At 44.0% G+C, this 25,332-nt stretch overlaps 1 protein-coding gene and 1 non-coding gene across 25 annotated transcripts in view; one reads left to right on the plus strand and one right to left on the minus strand.

Annotated features, from left to right (window-relative positions):
* Window positions 1–25,332, plus strand: part of TTC3 (tetratricopeptide repeat domain 3) — a 150,240-nt gene that overhangs the window by 119,907 nt on the left and 5,001 nt on the right. For 22 of the 24 annotated variants that reach the window (XR_011432916.1, XR_011432917.1, XM_023630131.2 and 19 more), the window contains one exon: window positions 631–2,173. Coding sequence is in view for 21 of the 24 variants with exons in the window: in XM_023630131.2 (XP_023485899.1) it covers window positions 631–705 (75 nt within the window). In the remaining 3 variants the exon portion in view is untranslated. Of the gene's footprint in view, window positions 1–630; window positions 2,174–25,332 lie in introns of those variants that run through there. The other 2 variants (XR_011432918.1, XM_070252296.1) reach the window with 1 other exon arrangement.
* Window positions 23,914–24,056, minus strand: MIR9029 (microRNA mir-9029). Its single transcript, NR_128043.1, has one exon. It is a non-coding gene; the product is annotated as a microRNA mir-9029 (primary transcript).

Raw genomic sequence — 25,332 nt, forward strand, 5'->3', positions numbered from 1 at the left:
CAGTTCATTGATCCCTGAGAAAAGCGATCGACATAGTGTGCTCACCAGGAGTCGGCAGCTCACAGTCTCTTGCATGGCCTGCCTCCCTCAGGTAGAGCGGTGTCATGCCTGGGCCCTCAGACTCTACACACACACCCAACTCCATAGCAGCAGCAGGCCAGTCTGGAGCAACCTGGGACCATGATGTGTAGACAGGCTCCATTAAGGGCTGCAGTGTGCGGGCTGCCGGGATGTGCAGGGACCAAGACCACACAGAGAGGGGATGGGTTAAGAACTGGGTGAGTGAGTCCAAGAGCCAAGAAAATGCTAGCCTCTAGAAGTCAAGGCAGGTGAAGCGCCAAGAAAGGGACTGGAGTGTGGGGGGAAGCGGAGGGGAGGGCAAGGCCATCCCCTGAGGTCAGGTCAGAGGCCCCGAGTATTCCTGGGTCAGAGTCTGAGGAGGGATTGTTTGTTCCCGGGGCTTGTTCCGCACTCCGAGTCTGAGCAGGCTTCAGTGTCCCTGAGTGTGGGAGGCTCCAGGCCCCCGAGACTTCAAGGTGAAGTTAGCCGTGTCTGTGAGGAGCAGCATAGGAGAGCTGAGGCTCCACATGCTCCTGAAGGCATTAACAGAGTTTCTTTCCTCCTTTTCAGTGTTTCAAGCAGTGGCTCAAAGGGCAGAGCACTTGCCCGGCCTGCCTTGACCGTGGTCTCCTGTCAGAAGAGTAGCCGGCACTTTCCGGAAGAGGCCAGCCTACTGTTCTAGGTAGTCTCAGTTCACTGGAGAGTGATTTGCTGGTTTGTTGACTTGAAGAATAACAGTATGCTAAAAGGCACACATCTGAAGATTCTTTGCACTGTGGGTCACAGTGCTAATAAATGGAGAGCTTTAATATAGTTGATAGTAATTTGCCCACTCTGATTCAACATTTTGATAATAGCCAAAGGGTGGCTAATAAAATTAAGTGTAACCACAATTCTTACGTTTTTGGGGCTGCTACAGAGGCGCTGTCTGACATGGAAGGCTTCTTTTGGAAAGTATCTGAGCGCCTCAAAGCAGTACTTGAATTATAAGTATTCTTGATCTATTAAAGTGCCCCAGATTAAAATTTTTATGAGTCAGTGTTCCTAAAAATATGCCTACATTTTTCCTCAAAGATTCTGCATTTAAAAAATGGGCTTAGGCAAACCACATTTTAATATGTAATGTTAAAGTATTGGCTGATTTAGACCAAAAGATTCAAATCTCTTCTTGAAACACTGCATAATTTTTATTTTTCATTTCATGATTTTATTTCCCCCTAGTAGATTTGTAAAGTGCTTATTTTTCATCTTGTAAAGATATAATCTGATTTTTGAAAATCGAGTACAAAACACTTTATTAGTATCAGCCAAGCCTTTTTTGTCCCTAAAAGCAAGGCTGCGTATTCATCATCCCAACCCCACATTTGGAACTTACTCTCTGAGTACCTTACTATTCTCATTAGTGGCATTTGTCCTTCTTCATTACTTAGATGACAAGCGTCTGGGTATCTGTCTCACACAACAGTCACTGTGGGGAAACAGTCACCACCATGCCCCTTCCTTCTCCCACCACCAAAAGAGATCGTGTAATTAGACAGTCCTGAAGTGTCCCTGTTACAGTTGCTCCGGGGTTGACGTTTGTGTAAAGTAATGCATGCACTCTTGTACTGTGGCTTGAGAACAAAACTGTAACTGCGTTAGAAACTGTGAAAAACTAGATATCTTTAGTGACTTTAGACAGTGGTCAATGTAGAAACATGAATTCTGGACACATTCCATTTCTCTCAAACAGGAAGGATCAAAAATGTTTTTCAGTGTGTTCTTTGTTCCCCTGGAAGCTCACAATCCCAAGTTCATGAGCCGATGTGGTCGCCTTCCTGTGCCTTGGTTCCTTGTGAGTTTTGATGTGATAGTGACTTAGTCCATAGAAGCTCACTCGCTATTTTGAAGCAGATTCTCCATGCAGGTCCCTAAAGCATTGTCTGCATGTTCATAATAACTGAGAACTGTAGATACTAAGATATGTAGGAGGGACCAACTTTTAAAGCAGCAGGTATGAAAGAAGAGAGCAGCTGGAGAGTGAGAGAACGTGTTTTGTACATAACTTCCAATACTTGTGAACATGCCTTACACATGTCCTGTAAGTGTCAAAATAAAGAGCATTCTAAAATAATAGCAGTTTACTGTCGTGCTTGTACAGTCTTTCTCAAATAATTGTAAAAATGCATTTTACTTGAAAATTCAAGACACAAACATTGTGTTAACATTTTAAAAAGTGACTTCATTTACAAAGAAGAGCCCTCTTATGCCCGAAGAGTCTAACCACTGGTCTTAGGACATTTGAGAGCCTGGATCAGAACATTGCTTTGTGCCTGGATAAAGGTTCAAGCTCAAGTTCACAAGATTCGCTGTTTGAATTTGTGAATGGGAAGTTTATGCAGAGATGACAGAGTTTACTCTTTTAGGCTAAAGTAAGAGCTTTTTCCTGTGAATACTTATAAGAATGTTGAAGTTAATCAAATTGCATTTCTCAGTATGGGTTTTTTCTTTTATGGATTTGTGGATTCATGGCCTCCTCAGGCCGATCAGCAGGGTCTCCCTTTTAGAGGACCCTCTGGGTATACTGAGCAGTAAGAGATGATTGAAGAAAGCCAGTAGTACCAGTATTTGTTTTTACTCTGATAGCATTTAATTCAAAATCATGTATAACTTAAAGCAGTGACTATTCCCAAGAGTTTATTTTCCCTCTGACTCAACTATGCTATAAATAATGGCTAATCCAATATAAAATTGGAATGGTGCCCCAGGAGTGCACAATTTTGCTACATTTTAAGGTGATTTCAAAGACTGTATAGTTGAGGCAGGTGGGCAAAGTGATGAACACACCACAAAACTGAAGCAATGAAACTACTTTAGAGTTTTTCCATGGGATGAGCCTCTCTGGAGAAATGGGTTAAAGGAAACAGGTGGAAGAGACAATAGCAAAGGTGGAACTCCGTTCATCAATGTGTACTTGTTGATGAGGCTGATTAGAAACAGTGAAGGGGCTGGGAGGACAGGCTGTCAGAATGAGGATCAGAAACATCTCCAGTGTGACTCTTCATGAAAGAAATGGAAAATATATTTAGGTGTTTTAAACTTTAGTCAAACTTGATTAATAAACTTTAGTCAAACGTTAATAAAAGAATAGTTGTAAAAAGAATTGATCATCAGTAGAGTCTAATCCCTTTTTATTTTCTCCTCTTCACTCTGACATGATCTGCTAAGGGGAGACTCCACCTTCGTGTAGCTGTGTACCTTCAGTGCTCTGCTGAGGAGGATGGACAAGGCCTGGAAACTAGTGGAAACAAATATGTGTTGAGTGCCTACTGCCTCCTAGATGCTTCGATAGAGCAGTAAAAGAGAGACAAGGACCCCATGAAACTTGTTTTCCAGTTAAGTAGACAAAAAACAAATAGTGTAATTGCAGGTGGAGAGAAGGGTTTTGAAAAAGTGGCATGGAAGGTATATAAATTAATAGTAAAATCCTTGGGGCCGGCCCAGTGGTGCAGCGGTGAAGTGCGCACATTCTGCTTTGGCGGCCTGGGGTTTGCCGGTTCGGATCCTGGGTGCGGACATGGCACTGCTTGGCAAGCCATGCTGTGGTAGGCGACCCATGTATAAAGGAGAGGAAGATGGGCATGGATGTTAGCCCAGGGCCAGTCTTCCTCAGCAAAAAGAAGAGGATTGGCAGTGAAATGTCAAGCCATGAAGTGGAAGAAATCCAACAAACGACTCCAGAATTTATAAAGAACTATTAACATATCAATAAAAAAATATTTAGAAATGAGCAAGAGATTTGAATAGGCAGTTCACAAATATCCAGATGATTAATAGGCATTGATAGCCAAATTTGTTCAGTATCCATCATCAGGGAAAATATAAATTAAAACCGTAATGAGATATTTCTGGATACCCACCAGGATGGCTAAAATAAAAAAAGACTGACCATACCAAGTGTTAGTGAGGATGTGGAGCAACTGAACTTTCATACATTGCTAGCGAGTGTAAATTGGTAGAACCACGATAACAATTTACTAAAGCTAATACTGTAGGACCTGTGACACAATTGCACTCACGCATACACTTGAAATACATGCAGTAGTACAAGTATTTTCGTGCTCGCTTCATTCATAATAGCCTCAGACGGGAAAGGACTCAAATGTCCATCAACAGAAGGATGGACAGATCGTGGTATATCCATCCAGTGGGATGCTTCCCAATAATGAAATGAAGGAACTACCACTACATGAAACAGAAGAATCTCGCAAACGTAATGCTGAGCAGACCCAGCCAGGCAAAATAGAGGTCCATTAATGTGAATTCCCAGAACGAGAAAGCGTGGTGGGAGAGGTGAGAATCGTAGTTACCTCCGAGATGCTGCGGCTGCTGACAGGAAGGGGCACAAGGTTGCCCGTCAGGGCTCTGGAGATGTTCTGTAGTCTTCAGCTGAGCAATGCTTACAGGAAGGTATCATTTGGAAAATTCATGGAGCTACACTTTTTAAATGTCTGCACTTTAGTTGCACAAAACTGAACAACAACAAAGCTCCCTCCAATAAAGAAAAAAAATGATGAACCTGGGCCTGGCAGGCACGGGGATTGCCACGGTCCCTGGTGGAGCTCTTGGAGAGGCTCGTCACCCACCTGTGCACACAGCCCTCACAGCTGTCAGACTGAATTCCCACCCTGAGGCCCGGAGCCCACCTGTCCCTGTCACCGCAGAACAGGTGCGCCTTCCTTGGGTTGGCAGCTCCTGCAGCCTCCCAGCGCTGACCCCTGCCAGCCGGCGGGTCTTCTGGAAGCTGCTCTGTAGGGTAGTGAAGAACGTGAGCCTCATGCCAAACTTGTTATTGCTGCCGAGTCAAGAGAAAAAGGCCACAGACCACACCTTGCTAGAAAGGTCGTGCATGTTATCTCGGAGTTGCCTGGTACTGGCAAGGGGGACCAGACACTTTGCAAGGACCAGTCTTGCCGTTCTTGGACCAGGGGAAGTCTGGGGCACTGGAGTTGGCTCCCTGGCCCCAGTCGCAAGAGCTCATTGTTAAACTTTCAGGAATTTTGCGAGCTGGCTGTTAAACACAACTACTATTGAAAATTGAATTTTATAAATTTACAGTATTAAATAAATTATATAAAAAACAAAGGCAGTTGCTTTCTGATTACTACAGTTCATTATTATCTATGCTTTTGGGGGTTACTGGTGTATGCAGTATCTGTATGGTGGAAATACTAGATAATGGGATTCTGTGCATCTCTCACCAACTCTGCTCAATGGTGTCACATAGGTAGCTTGAAATTGGCTATGGTGGGAGTGTTTACACCACAAAAACTGACAAATGCTACATATCAGGCCTCCCTCCTCCTGTGCCTGCAGGAGTTTGGTCTGAAGGAGAAACAGCTGGTCTGATGGCACTGAAGTGGCCCTTAGTGTCTTTCTCGTTTCCTATTGGACATGGTGATTAGGGTCCTGTAACACCTAAACCCTTCCGAGATGATTTAGTCTGCTCTGTTTGGTGAAGGTCCTCACTGTCGCTGCCGTAGGTGCCTTCTGCCCTCTTCCTGGGCCCCGTCCTGGGTCTGCTCCCCTTTCACTGCCATCCTGGAAAGAAGACACTGCTCACCACTGTGCCCAGGACATGCTGGATCAGAGACAGAGGCCCGAAGTCTGTCGTTGAGTCAGCCTCTTAGTAATGCCTTCAGAGCCCCTCCCAGCGCCAGCTTTGTTCCTCCGTCACAGCGGGCCCTTGCTGCAGGTGTTCCTCTGCCAAAAGCCAGGGCAGGCACCCTCTTTACCTCTGGCGAGGCCCTGCCTCAGGAGCGTGCAGGTAAATCCAAAGCAGGTGTGCTTCACGGGGTGCCAAGCAAGAAACACCCATGAGGACAGCTCCGAGCCAGGGACGACTCCTCTTACCTCCCTGGAGGGAGTGTGGGGCTTGAAATCGGGCCAGCCCTCAGCCTTGCCACAGAACCTCCACATCAGAGCCGCTGGCATTTATTACCCGGGCTTCTGTGGCAGGGCACTTCAAAGAGAGAGACTTGCTCTTTCTAACATGTGCTTTTGTGTCAAACAGAGGTGTCATTGTTTTCAGCAAATACCTTGGGACTCGAGCGAATAAAAACCATTCTGTTTTCTAACTTTTTTCCCCTCCGTTTTTCAAAAGTTTATGTATAAAGGCATTTTGCCTAATTCCTTCAGCCTTCTCTTTCAGCTTCTATTTATTTGGTGTGATAGAAAGGTCTTAATTTAGATCTCCCTGCTACCGGTTCCAAGAAATCTGCCACCAGCTCCGAGCTTCGTGTCCTGAAGTGCCACCCCATTCCAGTGGGGTGAGCCAACAGCCTCCAAAAAAGAAAGCGATTGAACAGACCAACACTGTGCCTCCAGACGCTGGCTGCTGCCCCAGTGCCAGCAGGACTCCAGCTTTTCTGGGGGCATCACTGGAGGCCACGCTGCCTTTGCTTCCAGTTGCAAAACTACCACCACCTCTACATTGGCCAGACCTTTGAAAGCCGAGGTGTAGCTCTTGCTACAACCCTTCCCTTAGGGCCATGGCCATCCAACCCTGTTTCCTGGGCCTTTATGAGGCTACTGAGCCGACATCTCCCCACTCCCATCCTCCTTGTCCCCACTGGGGACCTCTCCTGGGGAACAAGGGCCTCATCCCTGCTTCCACCTTCACTTCTCCCAGGGAGCCTCTCTGGGAGTAAGCCATATGGTCCTCATCATTTTGATGGGCTCATGAACTCCAGCACATCGGCTATTCATTTGCTCATTCAGTCGTTCATCAAATCTTTATTGAACATCTAGCATGTGCAAGCGCTGTTCCAGGTGCTGGAGATACAACAGGGAACAGAAGAGAGAAAAGGCCCATCCTCAGTCCTCAACGTTCCAGCAGGGGAGACTGGCGTCAGCTGTGACAGTAAAATACTTGGTACTCACCGGTAATCTGGAGAAAAATGGCGCCGGGAAAGGGGTGAGGCCGTGTGTATGGGAGGGGAGGGGGGGTCACAATTTTAGAGAAGCCGGGGAGTGCAGCCCTGAAGGAGACGGGGCGGTGGGGGGGGGGGGGGGGGGCGGGGGTGGAGGAAGGGAGAAGGGCGTGCAGCCCAGGCAGAGTGAAAGCAAGAACAAAGCCAGCCAAGGACAGCCTGCTGGGTGCTTAAGGAGAGCGAGGAGGCCAATGTTACCCCTTGATTTGGTGGGTGTACAGAGGTGGGAGGTTCCCAGGGCACGGATAGGGCCCCCATGGGCCGGGTGGGAGGCTGAGACAGCCGATGTCATGTGGAGGCACCTATGCATCTGGCAGGCAGTACACCTTGCTGGTGAGCCCTCGTTAAATATTAGTTCTGCATGTGGGCTTAGACTCACAGGGGACTGGCCCCGGGGCCAGGGAGGGGGCATTTAGGATGCAATTTAACTGTGTTTTGTCAGCCTCCTAGCTCACCCTTTGCTCTACCTTCGGCACCCCTGCCCCACTGCTGTTCTCCTCTAGTCCTTTGAAATACCGGACCCAATCAGGCCCCACAGACCTGGCTTCAGTGGATCTGCCGTGCAGGGCTGGGAGGACTTCAGTGGGCCCCCATATCCTGGACCAGGGGAAGTCTGTCAGGAAGTATGCTCCTTCACTCACTACCCCCTGACCCTAGGTCACAGGCTCCTTCTCACTTCACCTCCTCACACCTGGCCTTACTGTAGCCCACAACAGCATCGGGGCTGGAGCAGCCAGCCCCCTCCCGCTGCTCCCACTGCAGGCTAGGATCCCCGGGCTTCCCTTCATCCAACCACGCCCCTACTCCCTGCATCCCTTCCGTAGTGTGGCCTCGATAAGTTATTTAACCTCCTGGAGCCTCAGTTTCCACAATCACAACACACATTAAATGAGGGTGCCTTGCATATAGTAGCTGATCAATAAACACTTAAAAACCCCACCCCAGCTACCGGACAAGAGCCACACACCACGAACTGGCTATGGTGGCCTTCAAATCTGGTGCCCCCAACCCCTGTCGGACCCTCCTCACAACCCCCAGACGTGGCCTCTGCCCCTCAGTCTCACAACGTGCTTTTACGAATGACTATTTGTCAAGCGTAGTAAAGCATTCCGGCTATTGCTGAGTGATTACGAACACCCCAGTGTTTAATTTCCCCAATAACCTACAAAGTAGAGATTACTTTTACTCATATTTTACAGATGAGGAAACAAACCTAAAAGGCTAAATAACTTTCCCAAGGTCACCGCGTAGCTGAAAAATGTCTGAGTCAGCATTCATACGTGCTAGGCCAGCTCTGCTGGAGCCATTCATCTGTTGGCCACTTCTCCCCTTCAGCCAGAAAATCTCAGGTTCCCACATGTGACAAAACCTCCTCCAGCCATGCAGCCCACAGAATCCTTGGAAATCCTATTTCACCTGCTGCATGCACCCATGCCGTAGCTGCAGTGGGGTCCCCTTCCTGTTACCTCATGAGGCCACACAAGTGGTGTCCCATGGTTACATGGCTTTCTCCGTGGTTACAATGCTACAACCCCTGTGCCACTCACATTGTTGTTGGGACAAGAAACATATGCCTTCACTGAATCCCCAATATCTTCTGTTCCATTCTCATCTTATGTGTGGTAAGAGCCCACTCTGTTCTTGGAGCCCACTGACTTCTGTTCTAATTAGGCAAGGCTGTTTTGCCCTTGGATTTTCCTAAAATTTTTCGTTGGCTCTCTTTCCCTCTTTTTTTGCTTCTCTCTTCTTTTCTTCTGTGCCTTTAGCCTATCCTCCCAGCCTCCTGTCCCGTGTCCATCCTAGAGTTACCTTTATTGCTATCCTGGATTGGACCCACACCTGCCTCAAATGCATGCTTTTCTCTTACTTGGTTTACAACCCTGTTTTGCTGGCGTACATACTCCAGAGGCTCCAGGAAATACCAACACTGTATAAGACAGCTGAGTGGGCCAGCCCTCGTGGCCTAGTAGTTAAGTTCAGCGTGCTCTGCTTTGGTGGCCCAAGTTCAGTTCCTGAGCACGGACCTACAGTGCTCTGTTAGTTGTCATGCTGTGGTGGCAGCCCACATACTAAGAAATTAGAGGAAGATTGACACAGATATTAGCTCAGGGTGAATCCTCCTCAGCAAAAAAAAAGAAAAAAAAAGACAACTGAGTTCCAAATAAGAAGTGGAAAGAAATGTGGCAAATGGCACGAAGCAATAAGTGCAGTGTGGAAGCATATAGTACAATTTTAAAATTGTAGCCATTTTAGTATATGTAGTGGTATGTCTTTGGGGTTTTAGCTTGCATTTCTTTAAGAACTAGTGATGTTGAGCATTTTTTCCTGTGCTTATTTGCAATCCATTTATCTTCTTTATGGAAATGCCTGTTTAAATATTTGACTCATTTTTAAAATTGGGTTATTTCTTCCTATGATTGAGTTGTAGAAGTACTTTCTGTATTCTAGACATAAGACATTTTTTGGATATATGTTTTGTAAATATATTTTTCAAGTCTGTGTGTGGCTTAGTGTTTCATTTTCTTAACTATTTTTAACAAAATAGGAAAAGGAAAAGTTTTTAATTTTGATAATGTTCAATTTATTATTTTTCTTTTATACTTTGTGCATTTTTTCCTTTAATCTGCCAAACTACCCAAGGCCAATAAGATTTTCTCCTAGAAGTTTTATAGTTTTAGCTCTTACAGTTAGGTCTATTGTCCATCTCTAGTTAATTTTTGTGTGTGGCGTTTTCATGAAGATTGAAGTTCATTTTTCTTTTGTGTACAGCTAACTGATTATTTCAACATGAGTTTTTGAAAAAATTATCCTTTCCCCATTGAACTGCCTTGGCACATTTGTTGAAAATCTATTGACACTGTAAGTGTGGACATATTTCTGGATTTTCTATTCTGTTCAAATGATATATTTGTCTATCTTTATGCCACTCTTTTATTTTTTTGAGGAAGATTAGGCCTGAGCTAACTGCTGCCAGTCCTCCTCTTTTTGCTGAGGAAGACTGGCCCTGAGCTAACATCTGTGCCCATCTTCCTCTACTTTATATGTGGGACGCCTGCCACAGCATGGCTTGCTGAGCGGTGCCGTGTCCGCACCCAGGATTCAAACCGGCAAACCCCGGGCCGCCAAAGTGGAACATGCGTACTTAACCGCTATGCCACCGGGCTGGCCCCTATGCCACTGTCTTGATTGCTGTTTCTTTATATTAGGTCTTGAGATCATGTAGTGTAAGCCCTCCAACTTTACTTTTTCAAATTTGCCTTTGGCTATTCTGTTCTGTTGGTTTTCATATATATTTTAGGATCAGCTTGTCAGTTTCTACGAAAAAGCCTTCTTGAATTTTGATATGGATTGCATTAAATCTTTGATCAATGTGGCGAGACTTGACGTTTTAACAATATTGAATCTTCCATTCCATGATCATGGTATCTTTCTCCATTTATTCAAGTTTCCTTTAATTTCTCTCAGGAATGGTTGTAGTTTTCACTCTACAGATCTTGCACCTATTTTGTCAAGTTTATTTGCAAGTATTTTCTTTTTGATGCTGCTGTTGATGTTTATTTTAATTTCAATTTCTGATTGTTTGTTACTCGGCTATTGAAATGCAAGTGGCTTTTGTATATTTATGTTATATCCTGCAACCTGGCTAAACCTGCTTATTCTAGTAGCTTTTTTGTAGATTCTGAAGAATTTTCTACAGAGATGATCACAGCATTGGTGAATAAAGACAGGTTTTTTGTGGGTTTTTTTTAAGATTTTATTTTATTTTTCCTTTTTCTCCCAAAGCCCCCCAGTACATAGTTGTGTATTTTTTTTTCTTTAGTTGTGGGTCCTTCTAGTTGTGGCATGTGGGACGTCACCTCAACATGGCCTGAGGAGCGGTGCCATGTCCGCATCCCAGGATTCGAACTGGTGAAACCCTGGGCCACCAAAGCAGAGTGTGCGAACTTAACCACTTGGCCATGGGGCGGCCCCAATAAAGACAGTTTTAATTCTTCCTTTCCAATCTGGATGCCTTTCATTTCTTGTTTTATTGAACTGCTTACAATGCGATGAACTACAGTGTTGAATAGAAGTGGTGAGAGCAGACAGCCTTGACTTGTTCCTCATCTTAGGCTGAAAGCACACAGTATTTTACTACTCAGTGTAATATTAGCTGTAGGTTTTTCCTAGATGCCCTTTATGAGATTGAAGAAGTTCTTTTATATTCCTGGTTTCCTGAGAGATTTTTTTTTTAAATCAGAAATCAATGTTGGACTTGAATGGCTTTGTGCATCAATTTGGATGATAATGTAGTTTCCTTTTTTAGTCTTTTAATACTGTAAATTACATTGATTGATTTTCAAATGTTGTCATTCTTTCTTTCATGGGATAAACTTCATTTTGTCATCCTTTTTTTTGTTTGTTTTTCTTTTTATCTTTTCTTTTTACTTTTTATTAAGATTATGATAGTTTACAACCTTGTGAAATTTCAGTTGTACATTATTGTTTGTCAGTCATGTTGTAGGTGCACAACTTCTCCCTTTGTGCCCACTCCCCACCCCTCCTTTCCCCTGGTAACCGCTAATCAGTTCTCTTTGTCCCCATGTTTAAATTCCTCATATGAGTGGAGTCATACAGAGATTGTCCTTCTCTATCTGGCTTATTTCACTTAATATAATTCCCTCAAGGTCCATCCATGTTGTTGTGAATGGGACGATTTTATCCTTTTTTATGGCTGAGTAGTATTCCATTGTGTATCTATATACCATATCTGCTTTATCCAATCATCAGTTGATGGGCACTTAGGTTGTTTCCAAGTCTTGGCTCTTGTAAATAGTACTGCACTGAACATAGGGGTGCATGGGACTTTTGGAATTGCTGATTTCAAGTTCTTTGGATAGACACCCAGTAGTGGGATGGCTGGGTCATATGATATTTCTATTTTTAATTTTTTGAGAAATCTCCATACTGTTTTCCATAGCAGCTACACCAGTTTGCATTCCCACCAGCAGTGTATGAGGGTTCCTTTTTCTCCACAACCTCTCCAACATTTGTCACTTTTTGTTTTGGTTATTTTTGCCATTCTAATGGGTGTAAGGTGATGTTGGTCATACTATTATTAAATTCAATTTTCTAATTTGTTTTGGAATTTTTGTATCTAAGTCCATGAAGGATATTAGTCTATATTATCTTTTCTTTGTAATGTCTTTCTCTGGTTTTGATAACACAGTGATTTTTGGCCTCATATAATGAGATCAGAAGTATTCCCTCTTCAATTTTCTGAAAGAGTTTGTGTAGAATTGGTACTAATTTCTTTAATTTCTTTCATAAATGTTTGGTAGAGTTCATCATAAAACCCATCTGAGCTTATAATGTTATATTTTCATTTTGATTCAGTTCAGAATATTTTTTAATTTTGATTGTGATTTTCAGTTTGACCAATGGGTTTTTTATAGGTATATGTTATTTAGTTTCCAAATATTTGGGGAGTTTTTACACATCTTTCTGTTACTGATTTCCAATTTCATTCCATGAGTCAGAGAACATACTTTGCATGATTTGCATCCTTTTAAAATTATTAAGAATTTTTTTGTGACCCACAGCATGGTCTATCTTGGCAAGTGTTTTACGTGTACTTAAAAACAATGTGTTTTCTCCTGTTGTTTGGGGCAGTGTTTTATGAATGCCACTCAACCAGTGGCATTGGTTGTTAGTGTTATTCAAGCCTTCTGTAGTCTTTCTGATTTTCCTGCAATTTATTCTCCCAGCTAGAGTTGTGAAATCTCTGCGTAAGATTGTGGATTTGTCTCTTCTTGGAGTTCTAACTGATTTTACTTTGTATATTTTGAAGCTATGTTATTAGGTACATAAATATTTAGTATCATGTCCTCTTAATGAATTGACTCATCATTATGAAATGACCATGTTTTATCTCCAGCAGTATTCTTTGCTCTGACATCTGCTTTGTCTGATACTAATATAGCTACTCCAGCTTTCTTTTGGTTAGTGTTAGAACAGTGTGTCTTTTCCCATCTCTTTACTTTTAACCTATTTTTGTCTGTATATTTCAGCTAGATTTCTTATAAGCAGCATATAGTTGGGTATGACATTTTTAGCCAACATGAGAATATATGCCTTTTAATTGGGATGTTTGGACATTTACATTTCATGTAGTTGTTGCTCTGGTTGGGTTTAAATCTACCATCTTGCTATTTGCTTCCTATTTGCAGTATCTTTTTATTCTCGTTTTCCTCTTTTTTGCCGTCTTTCTGAGTAATTGTGTATTTTTTCTAATTCTACATTATTTCTTCTTCTTGTTGTTTATTAGCTATCTCTTTGGGGTTTTTTTATGTTAGTGGTTGATTTATGATTTATAATCTAAATCTTTAACTTCCTTCAAGTAATATTATGCCAGTTTACATATATTATAAAAACCTCACGACTGTATTCTTTCATTTCCCCCTCCTGGCCTTTGTGTTATTGTTGTTATACATTTTAAACACTATAAATTATGAACTCTAGTATATTGCAATTATTTTAGTTTTAAAAAGTGAATTATCTTTTTTGGTAACAACTTTATTGAGATATAATTCACATACAAGTCACCCATTTAAAGTGTATAATTCATATGGTAACTCAGTGTTTAACTTTTTGAGAGACTGCCAGACTGTTTTCCATAGTGGCTGCACATTTTACATTCCCACCAGCAGTGTGCGAAGGTTCCAATTTCTCCGCATTCTCACCAGCACTAGCTATGACCCATCTTCTTGATTACAGCCATCGAAATGGGTATGAAGTGGTATCTCATCATGGTTTTGATTAGCACTTTCCTAGTGGCTAATGATATGCATCTCAATGATCTCTTGAGATTTTTTTAAATAAGAAAAAAAACCCTCTTTAATATTTGTAGATATATGTAGTATTTCCAGTACTCTTTCCACCTTTATGTAGATGCAGATTTACATTATTTTTTTTCTTCTGCCTAGAGGACTTCCTTTAACATTTCTTATGGCTCAGGTCTCTAGTGATGAATTCATTCAGCTTTTGAATGCCTGAAAAACTCTTTATTTTGCCTTCTTGTGAAAGACATTTCTTTTTTTTCTTTTTTAAAGATTTTATTTTTTCCTTTTTCTCCCCAAAGCCCCCCAGTACATAGTTGTATATTCTTCGTTGTGGGTCCTTCTAGTTGTGGCATTTGGGATGCTGCCTCAGCGTGGCTTGATGAACAGTGCCATGTCCGCCCCCAGGATTCGAACCAACAAAACACTGGGCCGCCGTGCAGCGGAGCACGCGAACTTAACCACTCGGCCATGGGACCAGCCCCAGACATTTCTGATAAGTGTAGAAGTCCATGCTGACAGTTTTTTACTTTCAATGCTCTAAACATATTTGCTCCACCATCTTTGGGTTCAGACTGTTTCCAATATGAAATCTCATGCCATTCCTATCTTTGTTTCACTGTATGTAGTGTGCCTTTTTTTGAAGAAGAAGAAAAAGATTAGCCCTGAGCTAACTACTGCCAATCCTCCTCTTTTTGCTGAGGAAGACTGGACCTGAGCTAACATCCATGCCCGTCTTCCTCTACTTTATATGTGGAACGCCTTCCACAGCATGGCTTGCCAAGCGGTGCCATGTCTGCACCTGGGATCCGAACCGGCGAACCCCAGGCCACCAAAGTGGAACGTGTGCACTTAACAGCTGTGCCACCGGGCCAGCCCCCATAGTGTGCCTTTTTTCTCTGGCTGTTTTTTAAGATTTTCTCTTTATCAGTGATTTTCAGCAATTTGATTATGATGTGCATGATGTAATTTTCTTCATGATTCTTGTGCTTCTATAGTTCATTGAATTTCCTGGATTTGTGGATTTATGATTTTCATCAAATTTGGAAAATTCTCAGCCATTATTTATTCAGATCTTTTTCTTGTCCTCCTCCCCCCTTTCCTGTGGTGTCCAATTACAGGTATGTTAGGCTTCCTGAAGTTATCTTACAGCTCAATGATGCTCTGTTCATTTTTTTTTTTCAGTCTTTTTTTTCTCTCTCTGTTTCATTTTGGGTAGTATTGCTATGTCTTTAAGTTGACTAATTTTTTTTCCCTGTACTGTCTGATGTGTTGTTAATACCACCAAGTGTATTTTTCATGTCAGACATTGTAAAGTTCAACTCTCGAAGTTCATTTTAGGTCTTTTCAATATTCCTGTCTCGACTTAACTTGCCTAACATTTCCTCTACCTTCTTGAACATACAGAATATGGTTATAATAACTTTTAGTGTCCTTGTCTACTATTTCTATTATCTGTGTCATTTTTTGGTCTGTTTCTATTGATTGATTTTCCTCATCATTATGGATCATATTTCCCTGCTGCTTTGCATGCCTGGTTATTTTTTGCTGAATGCCAGACAATGTAACTTTTATCCTGTTGTGTGCCAGATATTTTTCTATACCTATAAAACTTCCTGATCCTTGTTCTGCAACGCAATTAAGTTACTTGGAAATAGTTTGATACTTTTATCATTTGTTTTAAACTTTGTTCGTTGAGAGTAGAGTAGATTTTAATCTGGGGCTGATCTTTTCTTCGGCACTGAAGCAATACCTTCTCAGTACTCTAGCTGATGCCTCGTAAATTACAAACCTTGTATTCTAGCTGTTTGGAACCAGCATAGGGATTATTCTTCTGGTCTTTTGTGTGATTCTTTCTCCAGTCTCTGCTACTTTCTTCATATGCGTGTGTTGATCAGTACTTGGCTGAAGACTCAGGGCGACCCTCTGCCAGTCTCTGGGACCCTCTCTCTGTAGGGTTCCCTTCTCTCTGGGGACTCTGCCTTCTGAACCCTGGCTGCCTTGGCCTCTTTTGACTCCCAGCTCCATTCCCTCAGTTCAGGGAGACCACCGGCTTCATTGGGGTTTCCCATCCCTGTGCTGTAGCCTGGACACTCTGTGCAGGCAGTAACAGCGGGGACATTGTAGGGCTCCACTCATTTGTCTCCCCTTTCTGAAGGATTACTGTCTTGTGCTGCCTGATGCCCACTGTCTGCAAGGCATTGTTTCATATATTTTTTTCTGGTGTTTTAGTGTTTCAAAGAGGAGGGTACATCTTGTCCTTGTTATTCCTGGAAGCAGTAGTCTTAGAGGGCATTTTTAAAAATTGTGGTAAAATATACATAACATAAAATTTACCATTTTAACTATTATTAAGGGTACAGCTCAGTGGCATTAAGTACCTTCATATTGTTGTACAAATATCGCCACCAACCATCCCCAGGACTCTTTCATCTGCCCAAACTGAAACTCTGTCCCCATTGAACACTCACTCCCTTGGATTCTATGCTGGATACTGTGGATGCTCCGTTGTTGAGCGTCTGTCTTTGGTTGTCTTCCCTTAAGTAGTGAGTAGTTTTATTCTGAGAGGCAGTTAATTTGCCGATAAGTCTTCACCTTCCAAGTCTTGTTAGCAGGCTTTGTGAGGGAAGGTTTAGAGGGGCCCCTGCCCGGGGGTGGAGCAGCCCTCCTAATGTGCCCCATCCGCTCTAGGGTCTCAGCTAAATGACCGGGATGTTAGGTATGGTCAGACTCCAGTGCTTCCCACGCTGTGCGATTTCCAAAGTCTCCATTCATCTCACGGCCCCTCAGTGGCTGTTCTCTGCCCGGCCTGTGGGGTCTTGTCCTAGTCACGCCCAGCTCAGTATTAGGCTGAGGCCCAAGGGAACCACTATGGCGGCTTCTGGTGCCCGTTCCCTGCGCAGGCTTTCTCCTCCTCTGCAACCCGCCCTGCAAATTCCAGTCACCTCAGCAGCCCTGAACTCAGATCTCTGTCACTTCTCGCCCATGAGCACCAAGCTGCTCTGGGGGGCTCCTTTCCTATGCTGTGACATGGGAAGTGTCCCCAAGCAGAAAGCCATGGCAGGTGTGGCGCTCAGCTCCTCTTTCACTTTCCTCAGGGAGGGTGGTCCTCTAATGGTTTCTATCCAGTGTCCCAAAGCCGTTGCATCATATTAGTCCAGTTTTACATTATTTTATCAGACCTGGATGCCCTGGAGGGTATTTAAAAAACAGGGTGTCTAACACCCTATTGGAAGTTGTTTGTGTTTCTGTAATATAAATTCCTCCTTCTCACCCGTCTCACTTCTTCGTGAAATCTATCCTAGGCACAAATCCTGTGTTAGTCAACTTTTGTGGAAGAGTTCCGTGACTCCGTGAGGTGTGCAACAGAGCAACGGAGACAGGGAGAAAGAGCTGACCTAGAGAACATAAGCCCCTGGAAATCGCTAGGATACTTAGGGGAAATTTGGACTTTTACAGGGCAGGGCAAAGAAGAAATGGAGTCAACTTAACCTTGCCTGACCCAGACATCCAAGAAATCCTGCTGACACCTGGGTGACGTTCTTATTCCCTATAGCACATAACGGGGCCTCCCTCTTAGAAAATGATAAGTTATCATAGAAACAGTGAATAAATGAATGAAATAAGTTTGTGTTCTCACTTCAAAAGCAAAAGAGAATACTTTCCTCTGTGTTTCTGCAATTTTTTTTCTCAAGTGGTCAAAGGATTTTCGATTTAAGTTCTGACGTCAAACTCTCATATCCTAACACTTCCCCCCGATCCCACACTTTAAAAACCTAGACTTTTTCCATCTCAAGAAGCTTCTGCGTGTCAGGTCAGCCTGACCACCCAGAGGCAGGTCATTAAGCAGCTTAGGGCGGCCGCCCTGACGGAGCCTAAGATGCTGGAGCCGCTCTCTGTTGACAGAGCCGCTGGTGGGAGTCTGCGCTTGCGGGAAGGGCCTGGGGGGAGGGAGGAGAGGAAAGGAACATGACTCTGCGGAATGGAATCTACTACTTGTCTCCAAGTTTCTGCTGCTCCCAACCAAAGCCTTTTAGGCCCTGCCAGCCTGGGGCCCAAGCCCTGTGAAAGAGGAGCCCAAAAAGCGCCTAATATGGCCTTCGCATCTCTGGAGGGAGCAGCCGCAGAGACCCGAGCTGGGGAGGGAGGAAGCGGGGGAAGGCTTGGGGAGCTGGCCCTGGTGCTCCGTGACCGACCGCCTGGTTTTCTTTTTTCTCTCTGGCTTGCCCTTTGCCTTCTCAGCTCCTTTCTCCCTCCCTAGGAAGTCAAGACGGGGTCTACACTGCGGACAGTGGTGGGGCAGCCCCAAAATTTGTTAGTTCGAGGAGGCAGAGCCAGGCTCTGGTGGCACATCCAGCTGGGATAGGACTGAAGGAAAGGCATGGGAGGCCTGCAGACCTCTGCCCTCACTGATGTGGAAGATAAAGGGGACAGCACGGGGAGGGGCGGCGGGGGTGGGGAAGGTGAGCCCTTTATCTTTACTCAGATAAGTAGATGCAAATGCTGCAAACGCCTTGTGCGTCTTGGCAGTTGTCATCACACGGATCCTAAAAATAGTCTCTTTAATCCTGAGGAAGCAACTGGAGGAGAAATTGAGTGTGTTTTTAAGTGTTCCATATTTGTTAGATTGGCTGTAGGACGCTCCACGGTTCTCGCTGTCAGATCCTCTGGCTGGTGAGGTGTTGGTGGAGTGGAGGAAGCAAGAGGCGGCTAGGTCAGCACTGATGGCTCTGGGTTGGTACATCTAAAAGATGTTAGCATACAAACACAGGAACTTTAAAATGAATAAAACCCATAAACATCCAAACTTAGGGGCTCCAGGCTAAATCATATGAGAATGTTACTGCTCTTCTCTTCTACTGCGGTGTTTCCTCACAGCCTGAAAGTCACTAGGGTCTAGCGGAAAGAGCCTGAATGTTGGAGTGGGTAGATGTGAAGTTAATGCCTGCCTCATGGCTTCTATTTAGCAAGCATCACTCTGGACCTGACCTTGGGCTGAGTACATTACATGGCTGATCCCAGGACCATGCAGGGTATGGGAAGTGTCTGGAATAGAACTCCTTCCTATCGGGCCCCTCTTCACAGAGTATCCTTCAGGCGGTCCGGTTGGCGTCACGTCAGCCAGGAGAACCTGCGCAACTTCAGTGCACCCACAGGTTGAGACCTCTGTCCTTGCTCAGTGGTTCTCAATGGTGGCTGCTCGTTAGACTCTGGAAGCATCTGAGCTTCCTATGAGCAGGATCCCCAGAACAGCTAAATCAGACTCTTTGGGGGTGAGATCCGTGTCATAGACTGAATTGTGTCTCGCTCAAACTCACATGTTGGAAGCCTTAACCCCCAATTTGACTATTTGGAAGTAGAGCCTGAAAGAGGTAATTAAGGTTAAACGAGGTCATCCAGGTGGGGCCCTAATTCAATAGGGCTGCGTCCTTATGAGGAACAGAGGAGACGCCAGGGATTCCAGTGCACAGAGAAAAGACGTGTGGGGGCACAGGGAGGAGAGAGAGGTCTGAGAAAACAAAGCTGCCAACACCTTCATCTGGGTTCTCGCACTTCCAGCTTCCAGAACTCAGAGAAGAAAAATGTCTGATGTTTAAGCCAGCCAGTCTGTGGTGTTTTGTTATGGCGGCCTGAGCTGACTAATACAAGCCGGCATCAGCACTTCTCCTTTTTCAAAATAACTGGCTACTCCAGGTCTTCCGCATTTCCAAATACAATTTAGAAGCACTGTTGTTTCCTACGGAAAGCCTGCTGGGGGTTCCGGGTTATGATGAATCTGTGGATCGATTTTGGAAGAATAAACACCTTAACAATGTTGATTATGCCAAGTTGCAAACATGCTGTGTCGCTCCATTTATTTCGATCATTTTTAATTTTTCTCATCAGTGTTTTATAGTTTTCACTCTAGTTTTTCATATCTTTCATTAAATGTATTCCTAAGTATTCTATGTATTTTGATACTACTGGAAATGCTGTTTTTTAAACTTCATTTTCCAAGTGTTTTTTGCTGGCATACAGAAATATAATTTTTTTGTATATTGACCTTGTATACTGCCACCTTGATAAATGTTTTTATTAATTCTAGTAGCAGTTTTTATTCGCTAGAATCTTCTGTGGAGTTAATTGTGTCTGCAAATAGAGACGATTTTACTTTTTTTCTTGATTGAACACATGGGCTGGGACCTCCAGCACAAGACTTGCTCACCTTATTCCCAGTTTTAGGGGGAGAGAATTTGGTCTTTCACCATTAAATGTGATGCTACCCATAGGTTTTCCGTAGATGCCTTTTTCCACTTAAGGAAGCTCCCTCCATATTCCTAGTTTGCTGAGAGTTTTTTTAATCATTAATAGCTGTTGAATTTTGCCAAGTTTTTTTCAGTGATAGTAGGATTTTTCTTTTATTGTGTTAACGTGGTAAATCACAGTGATTTTCAAATGTTGAACTCCGATAAACCCTATTTGTTCAAGATGTATATATTTACATATTGTGGGATTATATTTGGCAATATTCCATTGAAGGTTGTTGCATTTTGAAGATTTGTGTTCGTGAGGAAAATCAGTCTGCAGATTTCTTTGTCGGAATGTCTTTGTCAGGCTGCGGCATCAGGGTTTTGCTGCCTCATAAAGTGAATTGCAGTGTTCTCTTCTCTGAAAGTTTGTGTAATGTTGGTATTATTTCTTTGTTAAATGTTTGATAATTTGGATTTTTCTCTGTGGAAAAGTTTTTTATAATGAATATATTTAATAAGTGTAGGACCATTCCAATTTTCCATTTCTGTTTGAGTCAGTTATGGGAATTTGTGTCTTTCAAGGAATTTTTCCAGTTCGTCTAAATTGTTGAATTTGTTGTAGTAAAGTTGTTTAAATATTTCCTTATTATCCTTTTAATATCTAAGGGACGTACAGATATTTCTTCATTCCTGCTATTGATTATTTGTATTTTCTCTCTTTTTTCTTCACTAGCACTGCCAGTTTATTAATTTTACAAATCTTTTCAAGGAACTAACTTTTGGCTTTTTAAATTCTATTGTTTATTGCTTTTCTTTTTCTAGTTTCTTAGATCATTGGTTTTCAACTTATGTCTTTTCTAGTATATGCATATAAAATTATAAATTTTCCTCTAAAGAGTGCTTTACCTGCATCTTACTATTTTTGATGTGTTGTGTTTTCCTTTTCATTCAGTTCAAAATATTTTCTAAATTCCCTTATGAATCTTCGATCATGGATTTTTTTTTTTAAAGATTTTTTTTTTTCCTTTTTCTCCCCAAAGCCCCCCCCTGGTTCATAGTTGTATATTCTTCGTTGTGGGTCCTTCTAGTTGTGGCATGTGGGACGCCGCCTCAGCTTGGTTTGATGAGCAGTGCCATGTCCGCGCCCAGGATTCGAACCAATGAAACACTGGGCCGCCTTGCAGCGAAGTGAGCAAACTTAACCACTTGGCCACGGGGCCAGACCCTTGATCATGGATTATTTAGCAATGTGTTTAGTTTCCAATATTTGAAGTTTTAATAAACATTTTATTGTGATCTAATATAATTCAGTTGTAACCTGAGAACATATTTTGTAAGATTTGCATCCTTTTAAACATACTGAGATTTGTTTTATGACCCAGCTCATGCATTTTCTTGGTGAGCATACCAAGCGGCTTGAGTCTGTGCGATCAGAGGGGGATTTGAAACACTGTCAAAGAGGATCTGGGGGCAAAGATGGGTGTGAGGGGTGTCCGAGGAGTTCAGGGCTGAGGAAGCATGCAGGGTGAGGCCGAGAGCTGTGCGAGAAGGCTGTGAGGTGGGCCCGCCCTGGGGAAGGGAGCTGTGGGGAAGGCGGAGGTTCTGGAGATACGTGAGCATGGTTTTGGTTGTTACAGTGATTGGGAGTCAGGTGAGGAGGGCTAGGATGTGGGATATTGCGCTGTGAGCTAGACCATCCCACAGAGTGAGGATTCTCCCAAACTCAGCCAACGCAAGGACGCTGCCCTCCAGTAATGCAGCACATCGCAGTTTCAATATTCTAGTAGCTACCTTAGAAAAGGAAAAAGAAACAACTAAAATTAAGGCTGGCAATATATTTTATTTAACCCAGTATAGCCAAAATGTTATTTCAACAATAATCAATACAAACATTACTAATGACATACATTACATTCTTTTTTTTTCATTCTAAGTCCAGTCTACAACATCCAGAGTAGCCACATTTCAAATGCTCAGCAGCCACATGTGGCTAGTGGCTTGTGGCTCCTGAATGGGACAGTAGAGGTTGAGACCCTAACTGCATTTTATGTTTAGACACCCAGTATCTTTTGAATTTTAATGTTCTTGAATTTTCCGGGAATGCTGTTACCTTGCAAATGGGGGTTTGAGGGTTGACTGTACTTTGGGAGCTTTTTTGGAACTTTACCAAGAGTTGTTCACCGTTTTGGAAAGTGATGTCGCCCAACAGCAGCCCTGTTCCTGGTGTCTGAGTCCCCAGCACAGCGCACCCCGAGTCACTATCCTTGCGGCCATCTCACTCATGCTGATTCTACCTGAGGGGACAGGCCCTGGGTACTCAATATTCTGTGCTGATGTCTTCTAGTGTGTGCCTAGGCATCAACTTATCAAAATACTCATTATTTTATAACACGTTACTTCTTGTTTGTACTATAGGTGAGCATTACTTTGATCTTTTAAAATTATGTGTGTAGGTAGCTTATATATGCATACATTCCTTATCAGGTTACTATAGGAGATATTTAAACATATTCAACTAATATTAAACTATTGCTAATCAGGAAAATATTGGTTATAAAATATAAAAACTACTAGTTATAGAGAGGCATATTCGGTCCCCGTAGCAGAGAAGGGGCCCTGATTTAGGTTTTAAATCTCTCCCTTTCTGGAAGCAGAATAGAAACCAAAACTGATCTCCATCATAGAGATGGAGTTTGAAAAGGGACAGATAATTTGCTTTATTCGCCTTTTTATATGAAAGCCACACCAAGAGCTCGCCAACTGTAGGAAACTCAGCGATGCCTTCGGACTATTTTACAAGTAAAACTCTGCCTGGAAAATATTTCCTACCACGGAATTGACTTGTTAAATGCCATTTTTTCTTATGAAACCAATTATTTACTTTAAAGTCTCAGGACCTCCTTTCATCCTCTCAATTTGGAACCCATTTCCTGGTCTTAATCTAACTGCACCCACCGCATCTTACGGTCCAGAGTGTACACAGTGAAATCACTCGGTCCCCTCTTATCCAGCAGCGTGCTCACAGGAAAGTACATTTTAGCTTTTACATTTTTCTCAATGGCAGGAAAAATAAAAGAACACCACTCGTTAGTATAGAAGTGGTAACTAGCAGGACAAATGAAATTTTACTTTTAGGATATTACAAACACAAATTCAGAAATCCTCAGGCCCTTTAACTCTGTTTTCCAGTGTGTCTGTCCCCAGTGATTTCATGGCTGTGAAGACATCTGCCTGACCAGGGGCCCTGCCCCAGCCGTGCCTGCCCTGCAGCCAGGGCGCCATACATCGTAGATGATGCAGTTGCTCTAGCGGTACCTGCCTCTGCACGTCACCTTTTGGGGGAGCAATAGTGGCCGCCATTTACCCAGCACTTTTCACAGGCTGGCTCTGTGCCCTGTTTGAATCCTTCAGGGTGGGAGTTACTGCCCATATTTTACAGACGAGGAATGATGTGATTTTCTCTTTCTATTTGTGACAGAGGCGGGCCTGGGGTTTACATGCAATCACTAACTAAATATGGGCTGAGCTAATTTGGGGTTTAGCCTCATCTGTTTTTCCAAACAATGGCCGATTCAACTGCTCTAACCACAGGCTGGTGACCTCATCAGTCCTCCTGCAGGCCCGTTCTCCTTACTCAGCCAACAGCTGTCGAGCACCTGCTCCGTGCCAGGCCCCAGGAAACAGACGCCTCGCAGGCTCTGCCACATGAGGGGGCCCAGGGCTGCAGTAGGAAACCCTTGCTCCCCCCAAATTACCTGAGGGTGAAGTTACAGAGCGCGGGCCTCAGTGAGTGGCACCCCAGCGCAGGTCCTCGACCGACGGCGCATGTGAGTGAATCACCATTTGCCAGGGGCCCAGGCTCCCTCCTCGGTGATTGGAGTAATTCATTGATTCGTGGCCTCTGGACTTCGAAAAGCCCCACCTCAGATACGTCCAACGTGCAGCAGGGCTGAGGACCTGGGTACCCGGGGGTGAGGTGCTGCAGATGTGGGCCACTGGGACGACTGAAGAATCACACGCGCATCAGGCCCGGGCGCCTCCTTGAGAAGTGCCCGGTTCCCTCCCTCCCAGCAGCCTGTCTGGGCAGGAGCGGTGGCTGCGAGTGCCAGCTCCAGCCCTCACCACCAGGTAACCTCGGGCAAGTCACACCGACCTTTCCACGCCTCAGTTTCCTCATCTGTAAGGTGGGGACGTAAGAGGACTCTCTTCCCAGGCTTGTGAGAGGAAGCGTTGAGACACACAACGCGCCTGGAACAGCTCCGTGTGAGTGTTAGCTGTTGCTACAGACAACACGTCAGACACCAGAGACTCCGGGCTCCCACCGTTAGAGACTTCGAAGCGAAACAAGAAACAAAAGGACAGCCTTCCCCACTCCTCCCCTCCGCTCCCCTGCCAGGCTTCACTGGACACAGATCTTCCCCACGGGCCCAGGGGTGCCCGACTCAGGGTGACGGCCAAGCCCTAAGGCCTTGAGGGCCGTGCTGAGTGCTCCCAAGGCCTCTGAGTCAGAGTCTTCTCCTCACAGGCCTCACTGTTTTTCCAGCTCCTCGTTTTTTAAGTACTCTCTGAGCCTTCACTCCGTTTCCTTTTGTTTCACGTTTTTATAAATCCCAGGAAGACCTGTGTACGTTGGCAAAGATTTAATGCTGTATGTAATGTGAAAATTAGCGCGCTTTCTTTACTTTAAAAGTATTTCTGTAGATTCTTATTTTTCTTAATCGGCGTCTCATGTGTCTTTGTATGTGTGTGTGTACGTATGTCCGTACACAGTCGTCCCTCAGTGTCCTGGGGGGATTGGTTTCAGGATACCCGTGGGTACCCAAAACCTGCGGGTGCTAAAATCTCTCACATAAAATGCTATAGTGGGGCTGGCCCGGTGGTGCAGTGGTTAAGTTCGAGCACTCTGCTTCGGCGGCCCGGGGTTCACCAGTTCGGATCCGGGGAGTGGACCTATGCACCGCTTGTCAGGCCATGCTGTGGCAGGCGTCCCACATATAAAGTAGAGGAAGATGGGCACGGATGCGAGCTCAGGGCCAGTCTTCCTCAGCAAAAAGAGGAGGATTGGTGGCAAATGTTAGCTCAGGGCTAATCTTCCTCAACAAAAATAAAAATTAAAAAAATCAAAACTAAAATGCTGTAGTATTTGTGTATAGCCTATGTACATCCCCCATCTCCCTTAAATCATCTCTAGATTCCTTATAATACCCAATACAATGTAAACGGCACGTAAATTCTCATGATACTGGGTGTTTA

The sequence above is a fragment of the Equus caballus genome, chromosome 26 (assembly GCF_041296265.1).
Source record: "Equus caballus isolate H_3958 breed thoroughbred chromosome 26, TB-T2T, whole genome shotgun sequence".
NCBI classification, from domain to species: domain Eukaryota; kingdom Metazoa; phylum Chordata; class Mammalia; order Perissodactyla; family Equidae; genus Equus; species Equus caballus.